Source organism: Channa argus, chromosome 6 (genome assembly GCF_033026475.1).
Source record: "Channa argus isolate prfri chromosome 6, Channa argus male v1.0, whole genome shotgun sequence".
In the NCBI taxonomy this organism is placed as follows: domain Eukaryota; kingdom Metazoa; phylum Chordata; class Actinopteri; order Anabantiformes; family Channidae; genus Channa; species Channa argus.
In genome coordinates this window covers 19,392,990-19,418,162 of record NC_090202.1, presented here as the reverse complement: position 1 = coordinate 19,418,162, position 25,173 = coordinate 19,392,990, and the positions used below count along the sequence as shown (strand labels likewise).

At 41.5% G+C, this 25,173-nt stretch overlaps 3 protein-coding genes across 10 annotated transcripts; 2 read left to right on the top strand and 1 right to left on the bottom strand.

The window, feature by feature from the left end:
* Positions 1-313: 313 nt before the first annotated feature.
* On the top strand, positions 314-7,471 carry si:dkey-260j18.2 (uncharacterized protein LOC325231 homolog). Of its 2 annotated transcripts, XM_067508624.1 has the most exons (5): positions 314-863; positions 1,263-1,416; positions 1,582-1,660; positions 2,440-2,667; positions 2,782-7,471. In XM_067508624.1, the coding sequence occupies exons 2-5, from the start codon at positions 1,263-1,265 to the stop codon at positions 4,265-4,267; spliced, it is 1,947 nt and encodes a 648-aa protein (XP_067364725.1). In that variant the 5' UTR covers positions 314-863; the 3' UTR covers positions 4,268-7,471. The 2 variants fall into 2 exon arrangements, with proteins under 2 accessions (XP_067364725.1, XP_067364726.1); XM_067508625.1 differs by lacking the exon at positions 314-863 and having other exon boundaries at positions 1,277-1,439.
* A 193-nt stretch (positions 7,472-7,664) lies between these two features.
* Positions 7,665-14,802, top strand: slc5a2 (solute carrier family 5 member 2). Its single transcript, XM_067508623.1, has 15 exons — positions 7,665-8,137; positions 8,252-8,323; positions 9,189-9,293; positions 9,446-9,505; positions 9,622-9,726; positions 9,827-9,932; positions 10,394-10,474; positions 11,032-11,261; positions 11,778-11,913; positions 12,143-12,250; positions 12,402-12,552; positions 12,970-13,138; positions 13,256-13,471; positions 13,692-13,821; positions 13,901-14,802. Exons 1-15 carry the CDS (start codon positions 8,039-8,041, stop codon positions 14,110-14,112), a joined length of 1,980 nt encoding a protein of 659 aa, XP_067364724.1. The 5' UTR covers positions 7,665-8,038; the 3' UTR covers positions 14,113-14,802.
* A 166-nt stretch (positions 14,803-14,968) lies between these two features.
* Positions 14,969-24,881, bottom strand: fbxo46 (F-box protein 46). 7 transcript variants are annotated; one of them, XR_010914708.1, is made up of 5 exons: positions 24,501-24,881; positions 18,689-19,309; positions 16,769-18,588; positions 15,307-15,893; positions 14,969-15,131 (listed from the first exon to the last, which is right to left on the bottom strand). XR_010914708.1 is itself a non-coding variant. In XM_067508619.1 (5 exons), exons 3-5 carry the CDS (start codon positions 19,160-19,162, stop codon positions 15,863-15,865), a joined length of 2,325 nt encoding a protein of 774 aa, XP_067364720.1. In that variant the 5' UTR covers positions 19,163-19,314; positions 22,778-22,909; positions 24,501-24,881; the 3' UTR covers positions 14,969-15,862. The 7 variants fall into 7 exon arrangements, 5 of the variants coding, with proteins under 5 accessions (XP_067364720.1, XP_067364719.1, XP_067364721.1 ...); XR_010914709.1 differs by having other exon boundaries at positions 14,969-15,486; positions 15,777-15,893; XM_067508619.1 differs by adding an exon at positions 22,778-22,909 and having other exon boundaries at positions 14,969-15,893; positions 18,689-19,314.
* Between the last annotated feature and the right edge of the window lie 292 nt (positions 24,882-25,173).

Below are 25,173 nucleotides of genomic sequence, written 5' to 3'. Positions count from 1 at the left end.
ACATAACTGAATATACTAATTCGTTAAATTCTAATGGTGTGTTTATGTATTTATATTTAGTGCCTCCACGCTTTACACACATTAGTTTTTTTCTATTTTGAAACCATTACACGAGTATTGTATTTCTCCGCCACCTCTGCTTTTCTGTTTGTGAAACCGGTCTACTCAAACCAGTGAGCACGCACATGACTTGAATGCAACATGTGCACGGAAATGGGTATTACTAAAATGAAAATAAATAAAACATAACCAATACACTTTTTAAACATAGTTTTAAGTAATTAACATATATTTTATTCAAAGATAATAAACGTGTGTATTCATTTTAAAAAACAAAAAGCTCAAACAATCGTCACCGGGCAAAGGTCATCCAATCAGATGGGCGGAAGTTTAACGTTGCGGTAATCCGGTTCAGACATGACAAGTGCGGCCGACAGAAGCTGAACTGAGTCCTAAATTTCTGCTATTTAGGCTCTTATAACTGAATTCTGTACCGTTCTCCACCCAACTGGATCGGTGTGCTCAGTGCCATGGTGGACTTCTGTTTATTGCGACGAGTAGCATTTGCACAGGAGGAGAATTATTCCCTTGTGAGCTAGTTTTGGATCGTCAGTGAGGGGTGATGTACAGTGGGCTCGGTGAGCAGCGAGTAGCCTGACGCGTCTTCACCGCAGGCCAGGACGAGTCGTTCAGATGAGCCTGAAGGTGCAAGACAACCACATGGGAGCCAGGAAAACCCCAGGAAGATTCTGGTAATAGCCGGATACTTGGATACAGTTAGCCTGCTGCAAACTGACTCACCAGTTCCTGTTAAAAGTGGGACCAAAACAGCTTTCACGGTGGAAACCAGAAGAAGAGCAAAGGTAATACAATGTAAAAACTCTTGTTACATCTTACTTGATGCTACAACAACCGCTATCGTAACCACTCTTTTATGAGCCTGTTCTTTTTAACCTAATGGCTAAATAAAAATGGAAGCACGCTGTAGCAATAGGGTGGGGTAAATCTGTAGCAAGAAATTATTAATTACCTAAAATTAAGCTTTCTAATATTTATATGCTGCCATTAACTTTGTTAAGGAAAGCAACTGGCTTGTTTTTACAGACAGTGGTCTTATCTGGGTCAAATATGTTACAGACCTCTATAACACATGTCTGTTAACATTGGGCCTTGCATGCATAAAAATAAATTAAACTTGTTTTGTGTTTTCTTCACTTCAAAATTATGATCAACCTTAAGTGTGTGTATACCCTTAACCTCAGATGAATGCTGTGCGTGGGGGCACAGTCACCTGGCGTCCCCAGCCGTGGCAGGACGGGGATGGCGGAGGAGGGGAGCCTCTGTCAGACAGCGACTCAGAGGAGGAGGACTTTCCTGATGACAGCACCACCCCATTAGGGGACTACATCACACATGGTGAGAGGGGGAAAACATACAAGGTAGAGAGAGTGTATCCTTTTTAGCCCAAACTACCTCTTTAACATTATTTGTCCCTGCTTTTTCTCTCAACATTCCTGCTACATAGTGCTAACTCTTATTTATCTGCCCTTGCCCTTGTCTCTATTTCTGCTGTGTTTTTAGGACTGAAGCAGCTCCTGGATGCTCAGCAGCTGTGTGATGTTACTCTGCTTGTTGAGGGAAAGAAGTTCATGTGTCACAGGTAAAGTATGCCTAAGACTAAAGTACAGAATAAATTCCTACACGCAGATGAGCATTTCAACTAGGGTTCACTTAATCATTAGATTTTTGTTAATAACTAATCATTTTCTCAAGTTAAAATGTATATAAATTCAAAAAGCTAGTGAGTTGTCTCTGTAATAAAAGGTCTGCACTTATATAGCGTTTTTCTACCTATTGGTACTCAAAGCGCTTTACACTGCTTCTGATTCACCCATTCAGACTCACAATAACGCACACACACTCATACGCTGATGGGGGAGCTGCTATGCAGCTGGCCAACACTCACCGTTAGCAATTAAGTTGCCATTCGGTGTCTTGCTCAAGGATGCCTCCACATGTGACTGGAGGAGCTGTTGATAGCCGCTCTACCTCCTGCACCAGTCACAGTCGCCATATATGTATAACCAAATGTGTATTCAATACTATTTATGCAATTCAGAAATTAGAAAACTATCAATCATTTATTGATTATTATCTCAGCATGAAGAGACACTAGCAGACTTTTGAAGAGAAGACTGGGAGAAGGATTGTTAAAAAGGTAGAAATTGTATCTCTGATAAAGCTGCTATGATACAGACCAGTTCTGTTCTTGATGAAAGCATTTTCAGCTTTTATTTGATATGAAAGAGACTGTACTTGTTTGCATCAAGCTGCTTCTACACACAGGAACAGTCATTTGTGTAAATGTTTGTTCTCCATTTTCAGTTAAATTTTATTTTCTATTTTCTGTTGTCCCCCTCCAACCATGTCTCACCTCAGAGTACTCTTAGCAGCTGTGAGCCCCTACTTCCGGGCCATGTTCACCAGCCCTCTGGTGGAGTCTCGCCTCACTGAGATCCGTCTGGAGGAAGTGACGCCATCTGTCATGGAGACTGTCATCCAGTTTGTGTACACTGGTGAGGCGGGACTCTCTCTGGATACAGCTGAGGATCTTTTTGTGGCTTCCAACCGTCTTCAGGTTATGCCCCTTCAAGATCTATGCTCTAGGTAAATTTGCTGTGTGAATTTACAATTTAGCTGTATTTTTACTTTGTCATATGTCATTTTTTATGATATTGTCCATTCCCCACATCGCCCCTCTGTCTCTCCTAACACCTCCAGGTTTCTATTTGAGCACCTCTCAGTGGATAACTGCCTGGGGATGTACTCTCTAGCTCGTTCTCACCACGATCAGCTGCTGCTGCGGGCCTCTCTCCGGCTGGTAGCCCAGCACTTCCCACGTGTAGCCCGGCAGAAAGACTTTCTTCTACTTGACCACGGCACCTTAGGCAGCCTCCTGAGTTCAGATCGTCTGGGGGTGGACTCAGAAGCAGAGGTCTACGATGCGGCACGCCGCTGGGCAGAGCACCAACCCCTGGATCGCTATGCCCACATGCCTGCGCTGCTTCACCATCTGCGACCGGGGCTGCTGTCCCAAGAAGAAAGTCGAAGACTGAGCCAGGAGCTAGGCCCTGCTGCAGCTGGTGAGGGCCTTGGGGGTCCTCTGCGACCACGGGAGGGCATGTTTGAGAAAAAGATTGTCTGTGTGGACCTGACACCTCGGGAAGATGAGAATTTAGCTACAAGGGACTACACAGTGGACTGCTTTGATCCTCGCACAGGGAAGTGGGAGAAGTTAGCAGCGCTGGGTTCACTTGTCAGTCCTGGCTGCACGGCTGTGGGTGACCGGTTGTTTGTAGCTGGAGGAATCCTGCGGACAGGCTCTGTGTCTGCAGCTGTGCACGAATATGATACAGTGTTGGACCACTGGATAGAGCGGCCTTCCATGGTTCAGCCCAGGGCTATGCTAGGTCTGTTGGGCTGTGGAGATTCACTCTATGCCTTAGGTGGCTGTAACCGCTCAGCCCTACTGGACTCAAGTGAGTCACTGGACATGACCACACTACAGTGGACTACAGGACCTCGGCTCCCTCTCCCTCTGCGCGCCTTTGCCTGTGCAGCACTACGTGGACGACTTTACCTACTGGGTGGAACCACGCTTGAACAGAACCGAGCAGTAGTACACTCGGGTGTGCTTATTTATCACACCCTGACAGATTGCTGGACACGTGTGGCACTTGATTCTGGTGCCACCTGCCTTGCTGGAGGAGTAGCAGTGCGAGGAGGAGTCTGTGCAATTGGGGGATACATGAGGGATACTACCAAATTTCTGGATGGAAACTACACCAATCTGGAGACTTTAGATGCCACTGGACGTGTGCTGTTTTTCAGAGAGGGCAGGGGGTCTGGGTTAGAGAGAGAGGTGACAGGAGGAGGGGTGATGGTCACTGCAGAGCAGCGAGGGAGTGCCGGTGGTGGAAGTGACCGAGCCCCGAGCCCTGTGGTTTTTCCAGGGCTTCCACGGCGGATTGCAGCTGGGGGTGTGGCCAGGTGGAAAAGGAGGATTTATGTGTTGGGTGGGGAAAATGGCTCACGGTTCTATGACAGCGTATACTGCTGGAAGCCTGGCTGGCGTAGCTGGGTCCAGAGACGTGAAAAACTCCCTGGGGACACGGGAGGGGTCAGCCAATTTGGTTGTACCACTCTAAAATTTCCTAAGAAACACATCCTGTCCAGACTGAGACTAGCCAAAGAAAACTGCAAATAGGCATCTGAATAGTTTGACAGGGACCAATGTGACTGAAATCGAGGCAGCCATTTATGTGACACAGAGACCAGCTCCAGTTCGAGTTAGCTCCTTCTTGATTTTGTGAAACGTTGGTGCAGAGATGGAGTAGCAGAACAGATCTTTTTATACAATTTGAGTGCAGCCACAGTGCAGGTCTATAACAGACTGGATGCTGGACGGTCTTGTTGAAATGTACTATGTTTGTTATTTTCAGATGTACAGACAAAGAACTAGTGGAGCTAGAAACTAGATACAAACAGGCAGTGTGCACCTGAATGTAACTTAATCCACAATCTACAGAACCGTAATGTCTTTTCAAAGAGAAAATGGCCTTTACGCTCAGTCAGTTTTTGCTAGTGTAACATTTTCAAGGTTGTTTAGGAGTTACTTTACTGCTGGGAATTTTTCATCAGCATTTAGTTTACATACAAGCATACCCACCCATGTTTGACAAGGCTATGTTCCACTGATTTGCCTAAACCTGAAACCAAAAGACCTTCCATTAGAGTTTGAAACACAGATGAGAGTTTAAAGTTTGCCACACACTTAAGTTGCGCTCAGTATTTGAGAAGGGAAAAAGTGCTGCCTTGAATACTCCAGTGCATCTTGTTGATGGTAGTTGTAAATGAATTTACTTCTGTGTGTCCTTTGAGTAATTGTAAAAAATACAAAAACAGGTTTAATGTTGCAACATTACACGTTGGCTACATCAGACACTTCAAACATTTACACTAATTTTCAGTTAAACACTGTCTAAGCTTCTTATTTTCTCCTCTTTAGTAAAGTGTCTAATAGCATTACTTTGCAGGTTTCATTTCTTCCCTCATGCCACTTGTTAGCCCTGGATTATGTTGCCTCCTTTTCTAAAATTTCCTAAACTGTCAGTGATTCTTTTCATAAAACTGCTGGTATATTGGCTGTTTTCAGTGTGTTTTAACTAACTGTGACAAAAAGTAACAAAATCTGTTCATCGGGCTTGCTCTCACTTGGTACCACAATTTAAAAAAAACATTTGTAATTGTATGAATTACAAATCTGCATAACTGAATTCCTAAACTAGTAAGGAAATGTGCTTCCTGTCTGGTCTTTTAGATAAGACTGAGCTGCTCGTGTAATCTTTTATAACAGCGGAGAACCTCAGAGAGTAAGAGTTCAACTTGAAATTCAATGTATTTACTGAGAATGTTTGTTTTGTTTTTTTTGTTTGATTGTTTTAATTAGTAGCAGCTGAAGTAAACGTCTCTTCCTGTTTAAAGGCTCTAATGGGCCCTAGTGGAACATAGCATTGGAGAATTGTGCAGAGAGACCTGGAAGATTTGGGAAAATCACGACAGCCAGATGACTTTCTTCCAATAGTAATATATTCCAACGGTCTTTTAGGGATGGAAAAACACATGCTAAGGTGATTTGGTAGATCATCATGATACTGTATTGTAGAGTGACACAAAACAGGAATGATTCACTTCAGGTATAGAAGTGTGTGTGGAAAATTTGACAAACAATTCCTTCATATTTTGCTCTGACAGCGATAGCAATAGTGAACTGTATCTTTATCTACAGTATGTTGATGAATATGAAAGGGTGTCATGCAGCTGTATGTTGACTTGTCTTTGTCTCTGGATTATCACTCTGTTATTATTGCACCTTTTCTAAACCCTAGCTACATGTCAGGCATGTCAAAATTACTTACCTAATTTACTTAATCGCTTGGACTTATTAATGTGTTTGGCATGGAGGTTGGGGATTATCTAAACACATCAACAGTTCATCTTATTTATTTAAATGTTTTTTTATTGTTCTTTTTAAGTATTTGCTCTGACTGCTGCACAGGAAGCCTGTGCGTCGTTTAGCATGCCACCTAAAATATAAACACGTGCAAGAGAGGAGCATATATATTTAGATCTCAATGTGATTGAGGGCTTACGTACCTTTTCTTTTCTTTTATTTTATTTATTCCAACTGTCCAGATACGTTTTTTGAAGGAGGAATGTGCATATGGAAAACACTGCCAGCTGTGTCTGAAACTAATGTCTATGACATTAAAATGAATTGGTTTCAAATAATAAATGTAGCAAATAATGTTGTTTTTTTCAGAACTTCCTCAATTAACTTCACCATTTTCATTACTGCATGTCAGATATGGGTTTTAAGACATATTAACATAACCACAGATTTGATACTGAATGCACATTAAAGAACACCAACACCTACTCCTGAGATTAGACAAGATGTGAATCTGTACAAGTTTATAGACCTGCAACATTTGCTGCAGCCTTAAATTAGTCATCTACAAAAAATTTTTGAGAAACATAACACCATAAAACAATTACTGTAAGTTAAGTGCTGCTCTGGAAAGATTAACGCATTCTCCAAAAATGTAAATGTGATCAGATTTCTCTCATAACTCTGTTTTTTACAGCTTTTGACCAAGTTAACATGAATCCGCCAACTGATACAAATTTATTAAATTATTTTCAGCCAGGCATTCTTCCTGATACTCAAAGTGTTGCAATGCTTCATCCTTAAAGACAGAATAGTGGAATTTCCCCATTTTTCCAACCAATGGCAGATGTTTCTACTGAGCCAAGAAATGCTCCAATGATACAGCTACTGTACTGTACGACTTAATTACCACTGGCTTTTATTGTTATTCTTTTTAATTCACACTAGATGATAACAAGTATCGGATTTATTTATTCCACTGTATGTAATTTCTACATACAGTAAAGCCAACAATACAGCAGGCTCTATTTTTCTCATGGTGCAAAAATATACAGAATTAACCTTTTGTTGTTGTATTGTAATTTGAGTTCCGTGAAAGTTTCATGCAACACTGAATTATTTTTTCCACTTAGCCTGCCACACCTCTGAGTATTCACCCAGAGGTGTCAGAGCAATTGATGTATGATTGATGTAAAAAGTGATTGTATGAGCATGTGTGTCTTCTGGGCTGAGGCGTGAATCAGTTCAACACCAGCTTTTTTGTACACACCCACATATTGTGACGTGGCTGAGAGAGGTGACGCTGCCTTAATTTGTAAAATGAAGTTAGCCCAACACTGGGTCCTTTTTAATCAAGGAAATTTTAAGCGTGTTGTTTTATTTAAAAGCATGTGTCTTGCAAGTACAACTTTATGGAAATGCAATACTCAGTTCAATAGAGGAGCTAATGAAGTTTGGGAGCTGAAAGCCAAATGGGTGTTTTGATCAAAGCAGTGCTGTTGAATGTTTAAAGGAATATCAAGTGAGACGTGCCTCAGATTAAATGACTGAACCCAAATGTTTCTACAATTATTAAGTCAAATCTTTACTCTGTAGAGTTGACAAATCAACCAACCAATGGTTGCAGCATTGCTGGTTAACCTTTTCTACTTTGTGGGCACACATAGTAGCTGTTTGCGCATAAAATAATGCATGACTAAACCCCTGTTTTTCCTGGTTTAGCGTTAATTATTACTGTAATAAACTGCTAAATCTGCTCATGTCACTGCCGGTCAAAGTTCTAACTTGGACTGACCACCTCAACCCTCGTGCCTTTACATCATTTCAGAGATACACCATTTTGTTTCTTGAGCATATTTGGCTCCACTGATATCTTAGTTTAAGGTGTGTTTTTTTACAGATTAAGGTGATTTTTATTTTTAGGCACAAAGTTTCATCAATTTTAAGCTCTTGTTTAGTGTAGAAAGATTAAGATTAATTAAATCAAGCCACTCAATAATCAAAGAGTATTTAGGTACAGCTGGAACAATGGAGGATCCTTCATCAAACACAGTGACCATCAATAACCCAGCAGACATCACCGTTATCATTGCATATTTCGTCATGGTCATCGGTGTTGGCATCTGGGTAAGTTCGGTTTGTGTAAACGACTAAACAAATATAAACACAAAATATGCGTTTGTAATTCTTGTATAAGCAGGAGCAGCTAATGCTACACAAGTGGTTCTGTCTGTGTTTTAGTCAATGTTCCGGATCAATCGTGGGACAGTTGGAGGATATTTCCTGGCAGGGCGGACGATGACCTGGTGGCCAGTGAGTTCAAAGTAGACCAAAAAATATTCGGTATAGGCCAAAATTAGCTTAATGTTACACACATATATCACTTGATTGATTACTGTGGTAAAGATGATGTCAAAGATACATTTAAGGTTATTTAGTCACCATTTTATACTTTTTCCACCAGAGGGGGCTGGCTAGTGTTGCAAGGTTTGTTTAACTGTAAAATGCTCGGTACATGTGCTCAGTTCTTTTAATTAAAAAAAAACTGTCAAAATTCTTTGTTTCGCTGTTTATTCAATTAAAAACACATATTTATTGGTATACCTTTACTAGTTTTTTGTTTGAACTTTAATTTTGGTATCCAAAAAAATCCAGTAATTAGTCTGCTTGGATTTGAGTCACAGGTTTTTGTTTTCTTTAAAGATGACTATCATTCAGTTGCCCATGTGAAAACTGAGACATGTTTTGCTTACTGTATCTTCCTCCTGTTAAAAGTGGACATTTATAGATGCCCCTCCATTATCTTAAAACTTTAGGTTTCATGTAAAAGTATTCAAAACTTTAAAATTATTATATGAGCTCTGAGCCATCCTTTGTCCTTACAAAGTTGAATTTTTTCTGTTTTACTATTCTTCCAATGCAGCTTAATAAGAAGCTGTTCAGGAAAAATGAAATTTTGTGCTAAATGACTATTGGAAAATATTCACTTGATCTTGATAACCAAAGCTTTAGATTAATTTAACGTATTAATGTTTCGTCCACCCACAGAAAAATTATGGCTTGGTGTTTGGTGTCAGACTTGTGTTGCTCCACCACACACTCGTTTCTCTCTCTCTGTATTTATGCTGGATTTTATGCCACTGTGTTTTCGTGAATATAGTTTATTCTCTTCTTGCAGGTCGGTGCATCTCTGTTTGCCAGCAACATTGGTAGTGGTCACTTTGTGGGCTTGGCAGGCACTGGAGCAGCTAGTGGCATCGCTGTTGGGGGTTTTGAGTGGAATGTAAGTCAGAAAATGCATTTGCATCTCATTCACAAGAAACACCTGAATCTTATTTAAAGCTCCTTATGGTGATGGTCATTCACAGTGGGCTTGTTAAAACATTGTCTATATATCATATGCTATTGTGTGACATTAATTTAACAATGTGTCAGGCTCTGTTTATCGTGCTGCTGCTGGGTTGGCTTTTTGTACCGGTCTACCTCACAGCTGGGGTGAGTAGTTTTTGCTGTTTCATCATTTCAGTCCAGTGTAAATACCATAATGTGTCTTATTTACCCTTGTGATGGCTCCTATATTACTACACGCTATATTTAATGTGCTGTATTAGGTGATCACGATGCCTCAGTACCTGAAGAAGAGGTTCGGGGGGACCAGGATCAGCCTTTACCTCTCCATTATCTCACTGTTCCTCTACATTTTCACCAAGATCTCAGTGAGTCACCTCCTCTGCACAGTTAGACAAACATATTGTATACATTTATTATATTTCTTATTCTTTCCCTCTTCCCATCTCTTTCTCTCTCTCTCTTCAGGTGGATATGTTTTCAGGAGCTGTGTTTATTCAGCAGGCTTTAGGCTGGAACATCTACGTGGCCATTATTGCCCTACTGTTAATTACAGCCTTGTACACTGTCACAGGTATGTGGGTTTGGTCAGTGAAGTTACATTTGTTAAGGAACACTCCATCCATACAATGATCCGTTTACACATCACAGTGTTTTTTTTTGTTGGTAAATGAGAAAATTTGTTAAAATATCGGACTGTAAAGATTGTAAGGTTTACCAGACAGGAAGGGTTTAATGAACATGGGCTATTAGGCTCATTGATTAAAATTGTTGAATTTGACTAATACAAGGAAATAAATGTCAGGATAACTAATAATAACATAATGGGTCACATAAGTTCACTGGTGGTTGGTACATATAACCCAAGTTGACCCAACACAGGGTCATTATAACAAGGGAAATTTTAAGAGTATTGTTTTTTAAAAACATGTGCCTTTCAAGTTCAACTTTATGGAAATGCAATACACAATTCAATAGAGGAGTGCTTTAATCATCAATATGTGATCTGTTGTCATTGTTTGTGTGTTTTACTAGGTGGCCTGGCTGCTCTGATGTACACGGACACCTTTCAGACCTTTGTCATCATTGCCGGGGCCTTTGTCCTCACTGGCTTCTGTAAGTATGAATTTTACAGCACTAAAAGAAATGTTCACTCTTATTGCACGTTTTTGGCTTATGGTAAGTCGTTTCTATTTCCCTCCCTGGACATTTCACAACAGAAAAAGTTAACTAAGGTTACTAATCATTAATTTTAAAAACTCAGCTGGGGGACCACAAAGCTCTCCTCCTCTAGCCATACACAGACACAACACTACAACCTTAGTGATTATATATCAGCCTCTCATCCAGGCTTAAAGTAAAAGAAGGAATTAGTTCAGATAAAAGTGGGAAATTAACCAGCAGAAAAGGAAAAACAGTCACCTTCTAATGTGAGTTAGTCATCCGATTAACAGATTGTGCAGCTTCAGCAGCTGACTCATATCTTCAGTCAGGAAGGATCAGACCACTGGACTATTAAACTGAGTAGTTAAAGAAAACATGTAGACTATACAAACTGTACACTATACAAACTCTGTATTTTCATTAAAGATATGTTCTACATCTGAGGCCTGCTTAAAACTCCTATAACTTGTCTGAAAATGCCAAAATATTACCTTTTTAATCTCCTCTAGCGTTTGTTGAAGTAGGAGGTTACAGCTCTCTGGTGGAAAGATACAGTTCTGCTGTGCCACGCAATTTCTCTTCCATGGACACTCAGCGCTACAACATTTCCCATCAATGCTACACCCCAAGATCGGATGCCTTCAGCCTGCTGAGGGATTCAACCACAGGAGACCTGCCCTGGCCTGGGGTGTTGTTTGGGATTGCTATAGTGGGAGGATGGTACTGGTGCACAGACCAGGTGAAACGATTGTTTAGTTTAGTTTAGCATAGGTAAGGCACGGAGTAAAACAAACTGCTGGAGTTTGTGCTCAACATATAACAGTTGCATGTCTCCGGTCATACTGCTCCACAATGTGGTTATTTAGTTAAAAACAAGTTAAGACCATCATCTAACTTTTAAACATCTGATCTGACCATATAAAATAATAATATAATTATACATGTGTATATTATATGTATTATGATGATTATAATAATTATAGTGATATGGACTATGGTACCTGTTTTATCCTTTTTATCCTGTGTGTTTGTATTAAAACACATTTATCAAACTACATATAATAGAAAAATATACAGCAGAACTTTTAGGTGCTTATTCAGAAAAAAGACTCATAGCTTACATTTATATATAAGCTATAAAACTGAACTAAATATGCTGCCCTACTTAGTTTACATTTGTTCACATTATTGAAGTAATTAGTTTACATTAGTTCAAAAGTTTCATCCCCTCTATCCCACCTATATTTTTCTTTAGGTGATAGTGCAGCGGTGCCTTGCAGCTCGCAGTCTCAGCCATGTGAAGGCTGGCTGCATCATGTGTGGCTACCTCAAACTGCTCCCAATGTTCCTCATGGTGTTCCCTGGCATGATCAGCAGGGTCCTCTACCCAGGTCTGTGGCTTACACTTTTCCCTTTCAATCCTATTTAAAGAAGGTTGGCAAAAAGAAGAGAAGAAACACTTCAGAATAATATAACAACTCTACATCATTCAATTGTTTTTAGATATGTGACAAGTTCTCTGTAAAGTGTAAAGTCGAGAATGTGCTTTTATTATGTTAGTGTTACATTGACGAAATATATCTTTACAATGTGTGTTTGTGGGTTTTTATTCACCTGCAGATGAGGTTGGCTGTGTTGTCCCTGAGATATGTAAGGAGGTGTGTGGGACTGAGGTGGGCTGCTCCAACATTGCTTACCCTAAACTGGTGGTGTCAGTCATGCCAAATGGTAAGGACACGAACAATGGCTACCTTTTTAAGAAGAGCAGAAACTACCAGTTTCACATCAAATTTCTTACTCCTCCCCTAGTCTAACTCTCCCTACTCTTTTCGACAACTTGATGAGCTCCTCTCTCCGACCTTGCTCTGTCTCTTGGCAGGTTTACGAGGTCTGATGCTGGCTGTAATGTTAGCTGCTCTCATGTCCTCTTTGGCCTCCATCTTCAACAGCAGCAGCACTTTGTTTACCATGGACATCTGGACTCGGATCAGACCACAGGCCACAGAACGGGAGCTTATTATTGTAGGCAGGTAAATTGAATCTGCTGTAAACATATCTCACCTTAGATATCAAGGTCTTTTAACTCAAATTTAAACTCAAATTACCTTCTTATAGATATATCTGGGTTTTACTATAGCCTTCCAAAAACGGTATGTTATTCCACTATTATCTTATGCCATGGCAATATCTTTAGTATTTTCCTTAAGGTTTGTATTACAGAAAATCACATTCACAGCGTTATGCTTAAGGGCTCATTCAAAGTTGCCCGCAAGAAGCATTTAAAAAAAAAAAAAAAAATCCCATGAAATTGCCCAAAAGCAGATACTTTTCATGTGATTTGGAAGATGAAATATTTTATGATAGTATAAAAGTATTTTATGTTAAGTTGATGTGGTAGGTTTGACTCATCACCTTTTCTCCCTTCTTATATTACCTATCCTCTTTAGAGTCTGGGTGCTGTGCATTGTCGCCATCAGTATCTGTTGGATCCCAGTTGTCCAGGCAGCTCAGAGTGGTCAGCTATTTGATTACATTCAGTCGGTCTCAAGCTATCTGGCTCCCCCCATTGCCGCTGTCTTCCTGCTGGCTGTTTTTGTTAAGAGGGTCAATGAAATTGTAAGAGGGCATCTGCACGTTACATCATTTGTTATCACAATAGTTGTGCTTTGCAGGTATAAATGTCAACAGACCAATGAATTTAAGGATCAAAGTATTTTTTATGCTCACTTCCAGGGAGCATTCTGGGGCCTGATAGGCGGTCTAGTGATGGGTCTGTGTCGAATGCTGCCCGAGTTCTGGTTTGGTACTGGCAGCTGTATTTTCCCTTCTCACTGCCCCTTCTTGGTGTGTGGGATCCATTACCTTCACTTTGCCATCATACTTTTCTTCTGTACATCGGTGCTGGTGCTGCTGGTCAGTTACTGCACTCAGCCCATTGATGACCAACATGTAAGTGACTTCTTCATTGCTAAAACCAATTGTGCACTGATTTACTGAGACCTATCGTGCATCTACATACTAAATGATAAGCAAAGAAGAATGGAAAAGCTGTGCCATAAAGATCTTAAGATATTACATTTAAGAATCACTGATCTGCAGTATCAGCTTTAAAAAAATAAAATAAAAGTTGTTGTCCTGACAACAAATCAAGCTCTCGTGTTCCTTTCAGCTCCATCGTCTGGTATTCAGCCTGCGCCATTCCAAAGAGGAGAGAAAGGATTTAGACTGGGAGCAAGAGGAGAAAAGAACAAGAGCCCAGAAAGACGCTAAGGACAGAATGAGGGAGAATAGTAATGCAGGTGAGAAAGGGAAATAATCACAAAGTCAGACAAATTGAACATACACTCACATAAAGTATTAACTCTTTATTCCTTTCAGTGGCCGAAGATGGGGATAAATCTGGTATCTGTTACCTGGTAGGTAATTTATGTGGAGGGGCAGGCAGCTCCAAGAACCTCGAACAAGAGACACCTGAGTTGACTGAGCAGATGCCTGACATTAGAGAGGACTCAATTTGGAAGTACGCTGTGGATGTTAATGCTCTCATCATGATGGCTGTAGCTGTTTTTATGTGGGGTTACTATGCTTAGCAGAGTGCCCTTGTTCCTAAAGAGGGATGTTGCACTGTGAATTTGTAACTTAATGTAAATGACAATAATTTAGTAGAAATGATACAGTACTGTAAGTCAGGCTTCAAACAACTCAAATGTGGTTTTAATATTGAAATGACAGAGTGCTTACCCCTGTCCACCACAACATTAAAATCACCAGGTTGTATTAATAGTGTGGCTGACTGATGTGAATATGTAATGCTGCCATCTGTTGGTGATAATTTGCCACAACACTGCAAAGAACATAAATTTCCCTTTGGAAAAAAAAATATTCAAAAGTCATGCAAATCAACACAACAGTCTCAAGATCTTTCGATCCATCAAAGTATTTCTTCACTGTATTGGGAATGTGTTGTGCAGAGTCTAAAACCGTTTTATCAGGTTAGAAAAACCATTACTGTATAAAGTTATATGTTGATTCAATCACAGGTCAATTATTCACAGTTTCCAGCAATGAAATAAAGTGCAGAGACCAAATTACAAATTTGAAAGTCAGGTAAAAACTACACTCAAACCCTTAACAAGCTTTATGACTTGTAATAAAGTTATGTTGAAGAAATCAATGGAACCAACACCCAACTACTGTAGAGTTATGTGCTTTTTAGTTCTTTGGCTGCTTAGTTTTGTAGGCAAAAACTATTGTCATTGGTGAAATTAAAAAATACTAATAAAAAAGCTAGCAATGCTAGCTTTGTCTGTTATGTTCTTAAAAGCTGTTTTGTGTTAGACTACATGCAGCTGTGATAAGCACTAGTAATGTTTCTGACAGAGTTAAGGGCTTTATGCATGACAAAAGACTTGTTTATCACCACACAAACCAGGTAGTGGTTTCCAGTTTAAATCATCACTTCTGTTTTTATTTAAGCTGATATTTCCATTAGCATTGTACATGTCTGGAACCTACAGAGTTCTCCCATGACAACACAACCATCTTTTCACCTCCGTGCAGAGTTTCAGCATCATTCATAACATCAGTTCTTTAATGTCCAGTCTGTCAGCTAGAAGGGGTGGGGGAGTGTAAAAGCAAGGAAGAGGGGGGAGGAGAGAGAGGATATTTTCAGAGTCTGACCCATCACCAGGCACTGTTCATCTTACACTCCTTTACAAAGAGCTATGGGTGGATCCAGTAGAGCTGGATAACGTCTATCAAGCATGTTAAATCTAGCCACTTACAGGGTCACGTGCAACTCCCAGTACTCTTAGAGGTATCTTACACCTTAGTCTCCTGCAGGGTAGGTAAGAGGTAGGGGGCTTTTTAAGGCTGGAAGCTGGTGTAGAGAGTTTCTGTGGTCTGTGGTAGGTGGTTTCACCCGCTTCAAAAGCATGAATGACGGCTTTGGCAAACACTGTCCTCTGCCGAATTGGAGGATTAAAGGATGCGGGAAAGAGGAAAGGAAGAAAGTTGGGGGTTAAAACAAAGATGAAGTATTTTAAAAAATACATCTTTGCAGGCCGAGTAAGGTGACAGACTGATACGAGAACACAGTCCTCAAGATTAAAAGTAAATACAACAGCAAACATTCTCTAACACACGCACACCCCAATAAAAACAGCCAAAAAACAACAAAAAAATGGCAAACAAACATGTCAATCAAACCATACAAAGTGACATCAGGCCTTTCCAAAGTGACATCAAGTTTCACCTTTTTATCCCATTCAATCCTACTGCTCCTGTAAAGTCCATCTCCCAAAATTGTCTGTAAACCAGAAAGAACTCAGTGGCTCCTTATTATGGCTGGTCAGCAAGGTTAGGGTCCACTCTGAAACAATGACAAGAACAGGTCTCAGTGGACAGTGAGACTAGCTAATACATAGAGACTGTGCCTGTCACTAACCAATGGTATGGCTATTTAAAAAAAATTAACATCAGTGACACAGGCAATGAGTTCAGCAGCATTATCAGGGGACTGATCAACATAGTACAATGTTACAGCACATTCAGAGAAATAGAAACCATGGCGCAGGACAGGTACAAATGGTAATCTAGTACAAGGGAGAAACAAAAATACAATTATACAGTTACATTTCTAAAGCAACGCAACATTCCAACACCATAAACTTTTACATCTGTTGGACTCTGTACAGCTCATTCCTTGAAGCACCACTGTACAGCTAACTGGAAGTTGGTGATACAACACAGAACACAGAACAACTACTGGTAAGAGTAAGCAGGCTCTAGGGCATTATACATTTCTGCATCACATCATGAATGCTAATTTCAATCAAATACAATGCAAAGTTTTCACATGAATTACCCAATAACCATGTGTGGAGTTAGACAGAAATCCAAATGATTAAGAGGCAGAAAGAGTGCTGACAGCAGCAGAAGGGGACCCCAACCCTGGTATTCAAACTTTCAAATGGTGCCACTCTGGAGCACAGGGATTCTAGAGGGCTTGATAAAAAGGCAAGGAGAGTGAAAACTCTCTTCCTTCTTTACCGCTCAACCTCCATCCACAGAAGGCAAGTAAAAGAAAGGAGTGCTGTAGGAAAGGAAAAACAGTCCTGGAGTGCCGATTTCTCCTTGTACTCCTCTTTTCCCTGTATGTCCTCTGAACGCAGATCAGAGGGAAAGGTAAGGTGTACACAGGAGGAGATGAATTGGTATGTGTGAGGTGCAGTGTTTCCTCTCTACCTGGCCTCCTCCCTCCTTTCCTCCCGCTTGGTGCGAATGGGCTGAGAGCCATCAGCAGGCTGCTGGACCCAGTTGTTATCATGGAGCCCAATACGGCAGCCCGGTGTGTCCTTGTCTGTACGGCGGCAGCACATCCAGTAGGAACGTCCATAAGGCAGGTCGTGGTGGTAAGGTTTGGGGTGCCAACGGCACAAGGAAACGTCCCCACGCTCATATTGCCGCTTACACTGCTTGCAGGGGTCATCCCTGTACAGAGGATCTTGATTCCAGCGTGAATCCACTGCCCGCACACCATATGTCTCAATCAAAACCTTAAAGTAGTGGCAGGTGCACTTGAGAGCTGCCAGCGAGCGTGTTGGCAGATAGCTGAAGATGTTGACCATGATGTGGTCCGGCAGCAGCAGCATGTACTGACGGGGTTCAAGTAGGCGCTGAATTTGAAAGCGAATCTCTAGGAAATCATGGGACACGTGGCGATAGAGGCGACACAGCGAAGGGTCTGAACAGTCCTCCCCAACGCTAGGAGAGTCTGGTCGAGTTACTTGCTCCCCTGAGCCCACTGCCACCCCCGGCCCAGGGCCATTATTGTTGGTACAGTCCAAAGAGCACATTCCTGACCCATTGCCAGAGCCTGTTGCTTTTACATCATCTTCTGGGCCCCGAGGAGGCTGGAGGAAGAATAGCTGTCCAGGAGGAGGATCATCTGATGTAGGGTCAGTAGAGCTACTTACACCACCACTCCCCCCCCCACTAGGCATAGCAAAACACACAGTCTCCTCCTGTACATTCTCTGTACTGTCCTTGCCATAAAATACACACTGATCCACAGCACCTGTCACCACGACCTCCACATGGAAACCAGTCACTCGCTCCCTTCCCACACCCACAGATTTCTTCTCTCCTGAGGAAAGCTCCTGGGTTGTGTCTGGGCTTCCACACGCTGGCCTGTCTGGGTGATGGTCTCCATCTGGTTTTGGAGCAGCAGTTGTAGCAGCAAGCAGCAGACTACCGGGGTCTCTTGATGAGGGGGTTACGAGCTGGTAGAGGTCACAGGTGATTTTCTCTTTGGACCTGGCTGCTGCCTGGTTACCTCCACCACCGCAACTCATAAACATACAGCGGGACCTACCAGCTGGCTCCAATTGAGACCGAGGGTCTAGGTTTGATACTCTGAAAGCTATCCTAACCTCACCATGACTGTGACTAGGAGGTGGAGGAGGGGTAACAATGCCAGACTCCCCTCCTCTTCTACACTCCCTTTCTCTGTCTTGATTAGAGGACTCTATTCTCGAATCAGCGTCAAGATGGAGCCGATTCTGCAGGTTCTGGGACTCAAAGTGTGCAATAGCCTGGGCTACCCTGCATGACTCCTGCTGCTCCTCCAGCTCCTGGTCTGTATGAATGGGAGATGATGATTCCTGGGCCTCTTTGGAGGGCTTGCTATTAGAACTGTCTGACACAAACACCATGGGTGTTGGGTCTGACACTGTGCCCCGGAGAAGTGTGTGCTGGTGGGGGGCAAGGACCTGACTGTGAGTGCTAGTAGGGGGCTGGTGATGGTGCTGGCTCCCATGAACAGCCACAATCCCCTGGAGGGCCATGGCAGTTCTCTGCTCAACCAAGGCAATCATCTCAGCCACTGAAAGGAGGTCAGTTTTATTCACTCCTCCTAATTGTGGCTCATCATCGCAGGGAGGTGCAAGGGAGGAGTCATGGCTCAGGTGTGGCTGTGAGGATTGGGAGCGTGCTGGAGGGTCATAGGAGGAACATCGTCTTCGTCTTTTAGCTTTACTGCAATCAGTTGCCCAGTTACCTTTGACCTGCACAGAAAAAGACATTTATTAATTCCCAATGGAAAATAGCCAAATTGACCAACATATCTCACAAAAAAATAAAAATACTGTTGTGTTTCACTTTTACCTTCATGGCACTGGGTCTGGGCTGGCCAGCTCCACTGAACTGATGTGCGACAAAGAAAGCAATCTTTTCCTTGGTGTTGCCTGGTTTAATGACATACCAGGTGTCTAACAGCACACGGCCATCTTCCATGTGGGTGCCAGAGGAGGGTGGTGAGGGAGGAGCCGAAGAGGATGGAGGAGCCTGGCTTTGTGTCAGCGAGCTGGGGTCGAGTTCCAATTCAGGTGGAGTGTTCTCTGCACCCACATCCTCCTTTTCACCATTATCTTCATGCACACCCACTATCATCCCTCCATCTTCACTTCCATCTACTGTCCTTCTGGCACCTGGAGAGGGCTCAGCCTTGCAGAGGGAAGGGGAACCTGCCCCGCCACCACCACTGCCCCCTGAACATGGGCTCCTTGCTTTGTTCTGGGAGTAGGTGCCAAAGGGGCGTGGGCACCATAGGCGGATGTGGGAGAAGGTGTCTCGGTCCATCAGGATGTGGACAACCGGGGCATATCCACATCTACGCTGGCCAGCTAACACCCAGACACAGAGCTCTCATTGTTGGCTCCAACTGCCAGTGCCAACCTGAGGGGCACTGTCTGTCACCAGGCTCACCAGCAACACTGGACATATAACCTGTACTGACAGGACAGGAGCGATACAAGAAAAGGAAAAGGACACACAGGGTGGGTGGAATGAAAAAGAGGAAAAAAAAACAGCTGAGTCACTGAACAGTGTTAATATCACTAGAGTAACAATGGCCGTTGGCGTTGGGATCAGTACAGATAATTAATGACCAATTAAGGTTGTATGGAACAGATATCTTGAGGTACAATTCATATGCATTTATGTGGAATATTAGCAGCTCAGCCATTACACTGGATAGAACAGAACCATCATAATCCTACCATCTGAACTTATCGAAAGAGGCCTGTCTCCTACTTTGACCAAACTCAATTAGCAATTAGATTTGCTACTGTTCCCTGCTTCAGAGCCTCTAAATCATATTAAAGAGATTCCATTTCAGGTTTGATGTCTCTGCCCCACAGATGAAAGGAATGAAAGATTGAACACAAAAGCACCAAATGGACCTTCCTCTCTCCCCCTGCTCCTCTCCTGCCGCTCATGCTTCAAAGAATGGTTGCTTAATAGAAGGCAACACAGGGAGGAGCATGCAGGCATATGCCGGGCCTATTTTTAGAAAACAGCAAGAGGGGGTGGGGTAGTAGTGAAACTGCTATACTTTAGCTGTTGTCCTCACCCCTTTATCAATGCCAAAGAGCCTACGCTACAGGCTAGGGGGTGGGGGCACCCAATGTGCTTTACATTTGCAGCTATGCCAACTGTAAGGGATGCCAGGAACGTGCCGGCATGCTTAAGGAGAGGATTAAGTCGCAATAGAGCTACACTTTGGGCTTGCTGCTGATCTTGAACCCACAGTAACATTTCATTTGTCAGTCCGCAGCCACACTTTTGGTTAAAACAGCAGGACTTTTCATTCCCATCAACCTGATCAACCCAACCAAATAAAAATGAAAATATTCCAAAACCCACATACTAGTGCACATGTACACACACACCCAATATTACATTATAGTACAGTAGTCTGGGATACAGGCAGGTAAACAAGCATTAATTAATCAGGCTTAAGTTTATCTATACAAGTAAATTCGCACAATACACAGTAAATGCCTGAAAAAAACAACAAACACCTAAAGTGTTACTGCAATTCTACGTCACAACCACCTTGTCATCTTGAAAAATAAAATACAAAAAAAAAAAAAAAAAAAGCTTGTGATGCAATAATGGCATTCTGGTTATTGGGTCTCACAAAACACTTCTTTAATTACTTCATTTTAGTGGCTTCTTCCTGACTCTCCATTTTTGCTTGTTTTATACGTCACTTGTAAAACTCTTGTGATAAAATCTTAAAATATGATGCAAGTTCACACAGGGTGTGTTTAAGTGAACTATACAGTAAGTAATGAAGCACTTCCCAGTGTGCTCCACATGATGAATGGAGAACAATCTAACCTTGCTGGATAATAAAGTTATTCACAAACTTCATTAAATCGATTAACTGGTTGGTAATTTTTTTAAGATTGGTTTCTGAGTTCTTATGATACAATAGCTTGCTTTTCATTGTAGTAAGTGGACTCCTTCAATTCACAGACTTTAAAAACAGGCCGCTGTTATGCTTCTCTGACACACTGAATGGGTGGTGCTTTGTACATTTATACTAATGGAATGGTTCAGAGAGGCGCAAAAAGCAATCACCGCCCACACAGTGTGGTGAACCAATTCAAATGCTTCCTCTATAATCACAGCAAAACTCAGCTAAGAGCAGGCAGATTATACTGTTACCTCTGCAACCTTTTCATTGCTCTCTCCACAATCCCTTATGACTCTCTCTTTAACCACGTTTATTCTACCTCAACTCTTCTTTAGCCCTTCCTCTCACCGCATCATGCCATCCACCACTCATAACAGATTGGATGGTTTTAGAATAGGGTCCGGGGGGGGGGTGATCTGGAGCTCTGCCCACTGCAGGGCTCCAGTCCAAAGAAACAAGCATACAAACACACTGAACACTGTCCACCTTAATAAACTACTAGCCAGAATTATTATCTTTATTACTGGCTGGATGGTTTAGGAAAAAATAGGCCACGTTCCACAGTTGTCAATAATTTTAAAACCCATGTTTACATATAAAAACAGCATGGGTCAAAATCTAAGTTTTTGGATTGCTCTCCATCTAAACTGAAACTGAAAAAATGTTTCATTACTTTCTCTAGGTTCATAAAGAACAAAATTGTGCAGGGTAACATCTGGCAAGGAGTGAAAGACCCACAGCCCAGGTTACTGCTGTTGGTCTTGATAGGTTAAAACTCTATCTGTTACCTCCTTTTACTATAAATATTTTAATATTGCCTTTGTAGTATAACTCAGTTAATTGATGTAATTGCATACTTTTGTTTATGTGGTCAGATGACTGAAACAACTAATTAATGATGCATAAATGCCAACTGCCAATTGTCAACATCAATTCTTGAGCTCCTTTATAGAAACTGTTGACTAAATCATGGTTTAATGCTTGACAAGTCATCTGACAATAAAAACTTTATAAAGATGAATTATTGTTTCATGCTTGAGAACTCATCTGAGACCATAAACGTTTATAAATTACTGCAATTCTATTGTGATATCAGCTTGTCTGGCATTCATAAAGATCTACTCCAAGATTTTTGTTGAAAAAGGGGCAACTACTAAACATGTGATGCTATCATGCTGTTCTTCATAATAAACTACAAGTCAATACAAAAAATGCTGAACAAACCAAAAAACACAGAATAGATCAACATCTTTTGGCATCAAGATGCGTTTTTAAGCCGGATGCCCTTCCTGCCATAACCCTCCCCCTTTTATCTGGCTCGGGACCAGCACCAAGACTGGTCCTTGGTGCGTGGGCAGGGCCACACTGCTGGGGTGGGATTTGAACCCGCAGCCTTCTGCATCCCAACCCAATGCTCTACCACTGATCCACCAGGACCCCTGAAAAAAAAAACAAAACAAACAAAAACACAAATAGAGAGACCTAACATTCACTGTCCTATCCACCATCTCACCTCCAGATACTGTTGGGAGAGTCGTCTCCCATTCCGAATTCACTACTCCACATTACCCTTAAACAGAGAGTTTATAGCGGAGCTACTTTTACCTATTCCCCACTCTTAATTTGAAACTGGTCCTACAAGTAAAGGCCTGGGTTTGGTTTTAAGTTTATTGCATCAATGTAATCCTTTAAGTCTCGTTCAAGCACAGTTCCATCCAGAGATGCCACACACACCACCACCACACTAAAGTGCCTGATACTTCATCTTTAGGTACCCAAAATGACAAATTAATTGGTGTAAAATAAGTAAGATAAGTAATCCATACAGAAAAACATCATTAACTATTATGTAGCAGGAAATACAAATCTGGATGACATTACCCCCTGTACAACAATAACAAAGGAAGGTAATGCCAAAATTCTGAAGATGAACAGGTCATATCATATTGCACATCTGTTGCAAGTGAAAGTGAGATGTTTAGTAGACTTACCCAAACATAGAAGTTGTTTTATTTATAATCATAGATGCACATTGTGTTAATAAGATCTTTTCTCCATTTGAAAGTGATGAAGTGTTTTCTTGTTTCTAGTTCTGTCATCAAATCTCTGTGGATTACCCTTGCCTTCAAAATGTGGAAAATAAACATTATTAATGACTACACAGCTCCACTTATCAAATATACACACACATATTATCAAAGGTACTGATTAGCTCACAAATTACTACCTTGCTGCCTGGCTACTGAGAGATTGACAGGTTAATTTCATTACATTAAAAGTGAACTTCTGCTGGACTGGATCATTTCCCTATACAAATCAAGAGCACTTTGGCATGTGCTCTTACTAAGTTAATGACTTTACCATTAGGGGTGTGTGCGGTTCAGAACACACGATATACTACATCTCAAATAATTGCCAATTTAAATTTAAACACATTGGGTTAGCAAATGGTATTCCAATTTCAGAGCTTGTAAGCTAAAGTTGTTTTTCCTAAACCTATCATCTTATCAGCAGTACTATTGGGTCACACTTGCAAAAAAAGTCAGCTGTATTAACACATAACATTATTCCTCCAACTCATCCCATTTAGACTGCTGCTCTACCAAAATTGTTTGCAGTATTAAGTCAGATAGCCAAAAACTGACAAATTATCAAATCAAAGCAAGCTAAAATGTCTTAGCTTAATCTCACACTCTCAACGTACGCCTGAAGACAATGAAACAGAAGCAGCACCAGGCAGCCAGCTTTGCTGCAAACTGTCAACAGAACAATAGAGCGGAGTGCATCACTCCAGCAGTTTGCCCATGAACATTATATTGAGAACAGCCTTTCTGTCAGGAGGACACCTAGTAAGAATGGCTGACTGGCCTGCGTGGCTGTCTCTTTGCTTATGTGTAAGAATCTGCACTTTTGTACTACAACATGTCACGTTGATGACTGATAATACAATCACAAGGGACACTATGTCAACATAGTATAGTAATGTTATTATGCTTGATCATCTGAAAGGATGAGGGCAAATCATACACAGTTTGAAAAATGTCACATAATAATATTGCTCAATATAAGTAGGCTACTACAAAGGAAACAGCTTTTTTTATTAGAAAGGACACGAGATTGTAATACTGCTGTCACTAACATTAGTTTACTCATTCGTTAGTTTAGTTCAGCTTCAATTATTCATTTGTACATTTACTCAGACTCAATCTAGCGGGTAATATGCAACTTCTCTGATGATAACCAACAAGTATGGTGTCACAAATCCACCATATATAACTAGAGCAAAGTTCATCCGATTGTTAATTTTATCTGCCTCTATCACATTTGAACGTCTGGATCAAGGTTCTTTGATCAACGATTAGCTTGTTACTCCAGCTACAGTAGCTAACAGCCTACAGCTAGCTTATCAATCGTCGTAGTAAAATGTTCAGTACTTTAATTAACTGGTCACTTACTGGTCAAGTGGCATCTATGATCAAGTTCCGTCTATTAATATTTAAAATTTAAAAGGCCCAAACTAACTATGCTTCTGTGAAGAATTGACGTTACCTTACCATTTTAGTTAACAGGTAGTTAACGTACAGGGTATACCCGTGATTAGCTAACGAGCTTGCTAAGTGGATAGCATAAGTTACCTGCGAAATAACATTACAGCACTTGCTAGCAAGCTAGCATGATTAGAAAGCCCTCAACGTTATTTGCTAACCAACTTACCTTAACACTGTAAATTTCTACAGACAGCCGTGATAAATTGCAGCCGAGGATGACAATGGGTTTCTTGATGTAACGTTATTCGCTCCGATCAAACCAGTTTGTCAACACCAGTGTCCACGTAGCTAAGCTAGTGTCGACATTAGCCAGGAGCTACTTTCTATTATCAACCGTGTCTAGTGGTGTCGAAGCTTGTGTGCCTGTCAGTTGTCTAAAAACAATCCATATGACTGTACGCCTTGTTAGGACTCTCAGCAGTCACTCTCCCGCTTTCTATTTAGAAGTGACACACGCTTTTACGGTATGTTCTCGGGGATACCAAAATAATCAGTGTCAAAACGACAGGAGGAAGGCCATCTTGTTGACAAGCAGCTGCATAAGGCCCACAGCCAATAGCAGTACAGAGTCGGTGGTGTGCCCATATATGGCGTCTGCAAAGCTCCCTCCCCCTCGTGCCCGCCCACTCCCCCCACACATTCACCACGCCGACCATACTGTAAAGCCGCAACACCAAAGGTAACTGTGCCAAAGACAGGTGGGGAAATCCTTATGCACGTGTTAAGACACATTTACACTTACACACAACTCATGCACATTTTGTTTAGTGTGTGTGACACTCTCCATCTATATCCTAACAGGATATTTATGTCTTACTCGTCATATTTGTGGTCAGAAA

Excerpts from the sequence above, each read along its gene's own strand:
- si:dkey-260j18.2 (XM_067508624.1), top strand. The coding sequence starts at position 1,263 with ATGAATGCTGTGCGTGGGGGCACAGTCACCTGGCGTCCCCAGCCGTGG. Across the intron at positions 1,417-1,581 it reads AGGGGACTACATCACACATG|GACTGAAGCAGCTCCTGGAT; the intron begins GTGAGAGGGGGA and ends CTGTGTTTTTAG. Across the intron at positions 1,661-2,439 it reads AAGAAGTTCATGTGTCACAG|AGTACTCTTAGCAGCTGTGA; the intron begins GTAAAGTATGCC and ends GTCTCACCTCAG.
- fbxo46 (XM_067508619.1), bottom strand. The coding sequence starts at position 19,162 with ATGGACCGAGACACCTTCTCCCACATCCGCCTATGGTGCCCACGCCCC. Across the intron at positions 18,589-18,688 it reads CCAGACCCAGTGCCATGAAG|GTCAAAGGTAACTGGGCAAC; the intron begins GTAAAAGTGAAA and ends TTTTCTGTGCAG. Across the intron at positions 15,894-16,768 it reads GAAAGGAGGGAGGAGGCCAG|AGTGGACCCTAACCTTGCTG; the intron begins GTAGAGAGGAAA and ends TCATTGTTTCAG.
- slc5a2 (XM_067508623.1), top strand. The coding sequence starts at position 8,039 with ATGGAGGATCCTTCATCAAACACAGTGACCATCAATAACCCAGCAGAC. Across the intron at positions 8,138-8,251 it reads TCATCGGTGTTGGCATCTGG|TCAATGTTCCGGATCAATCG; the intron begins GTAAGTTCGGTT and ends TCTGTGTTTTAG. Across the intron at positions 9,933-10,393 it reads AGCCTTGTACACTGTCACAG|GTGGCCTGGCTGCTCTGATG; the intron begins GTATGTGGGTTT and ends GTGTTTTACTAG.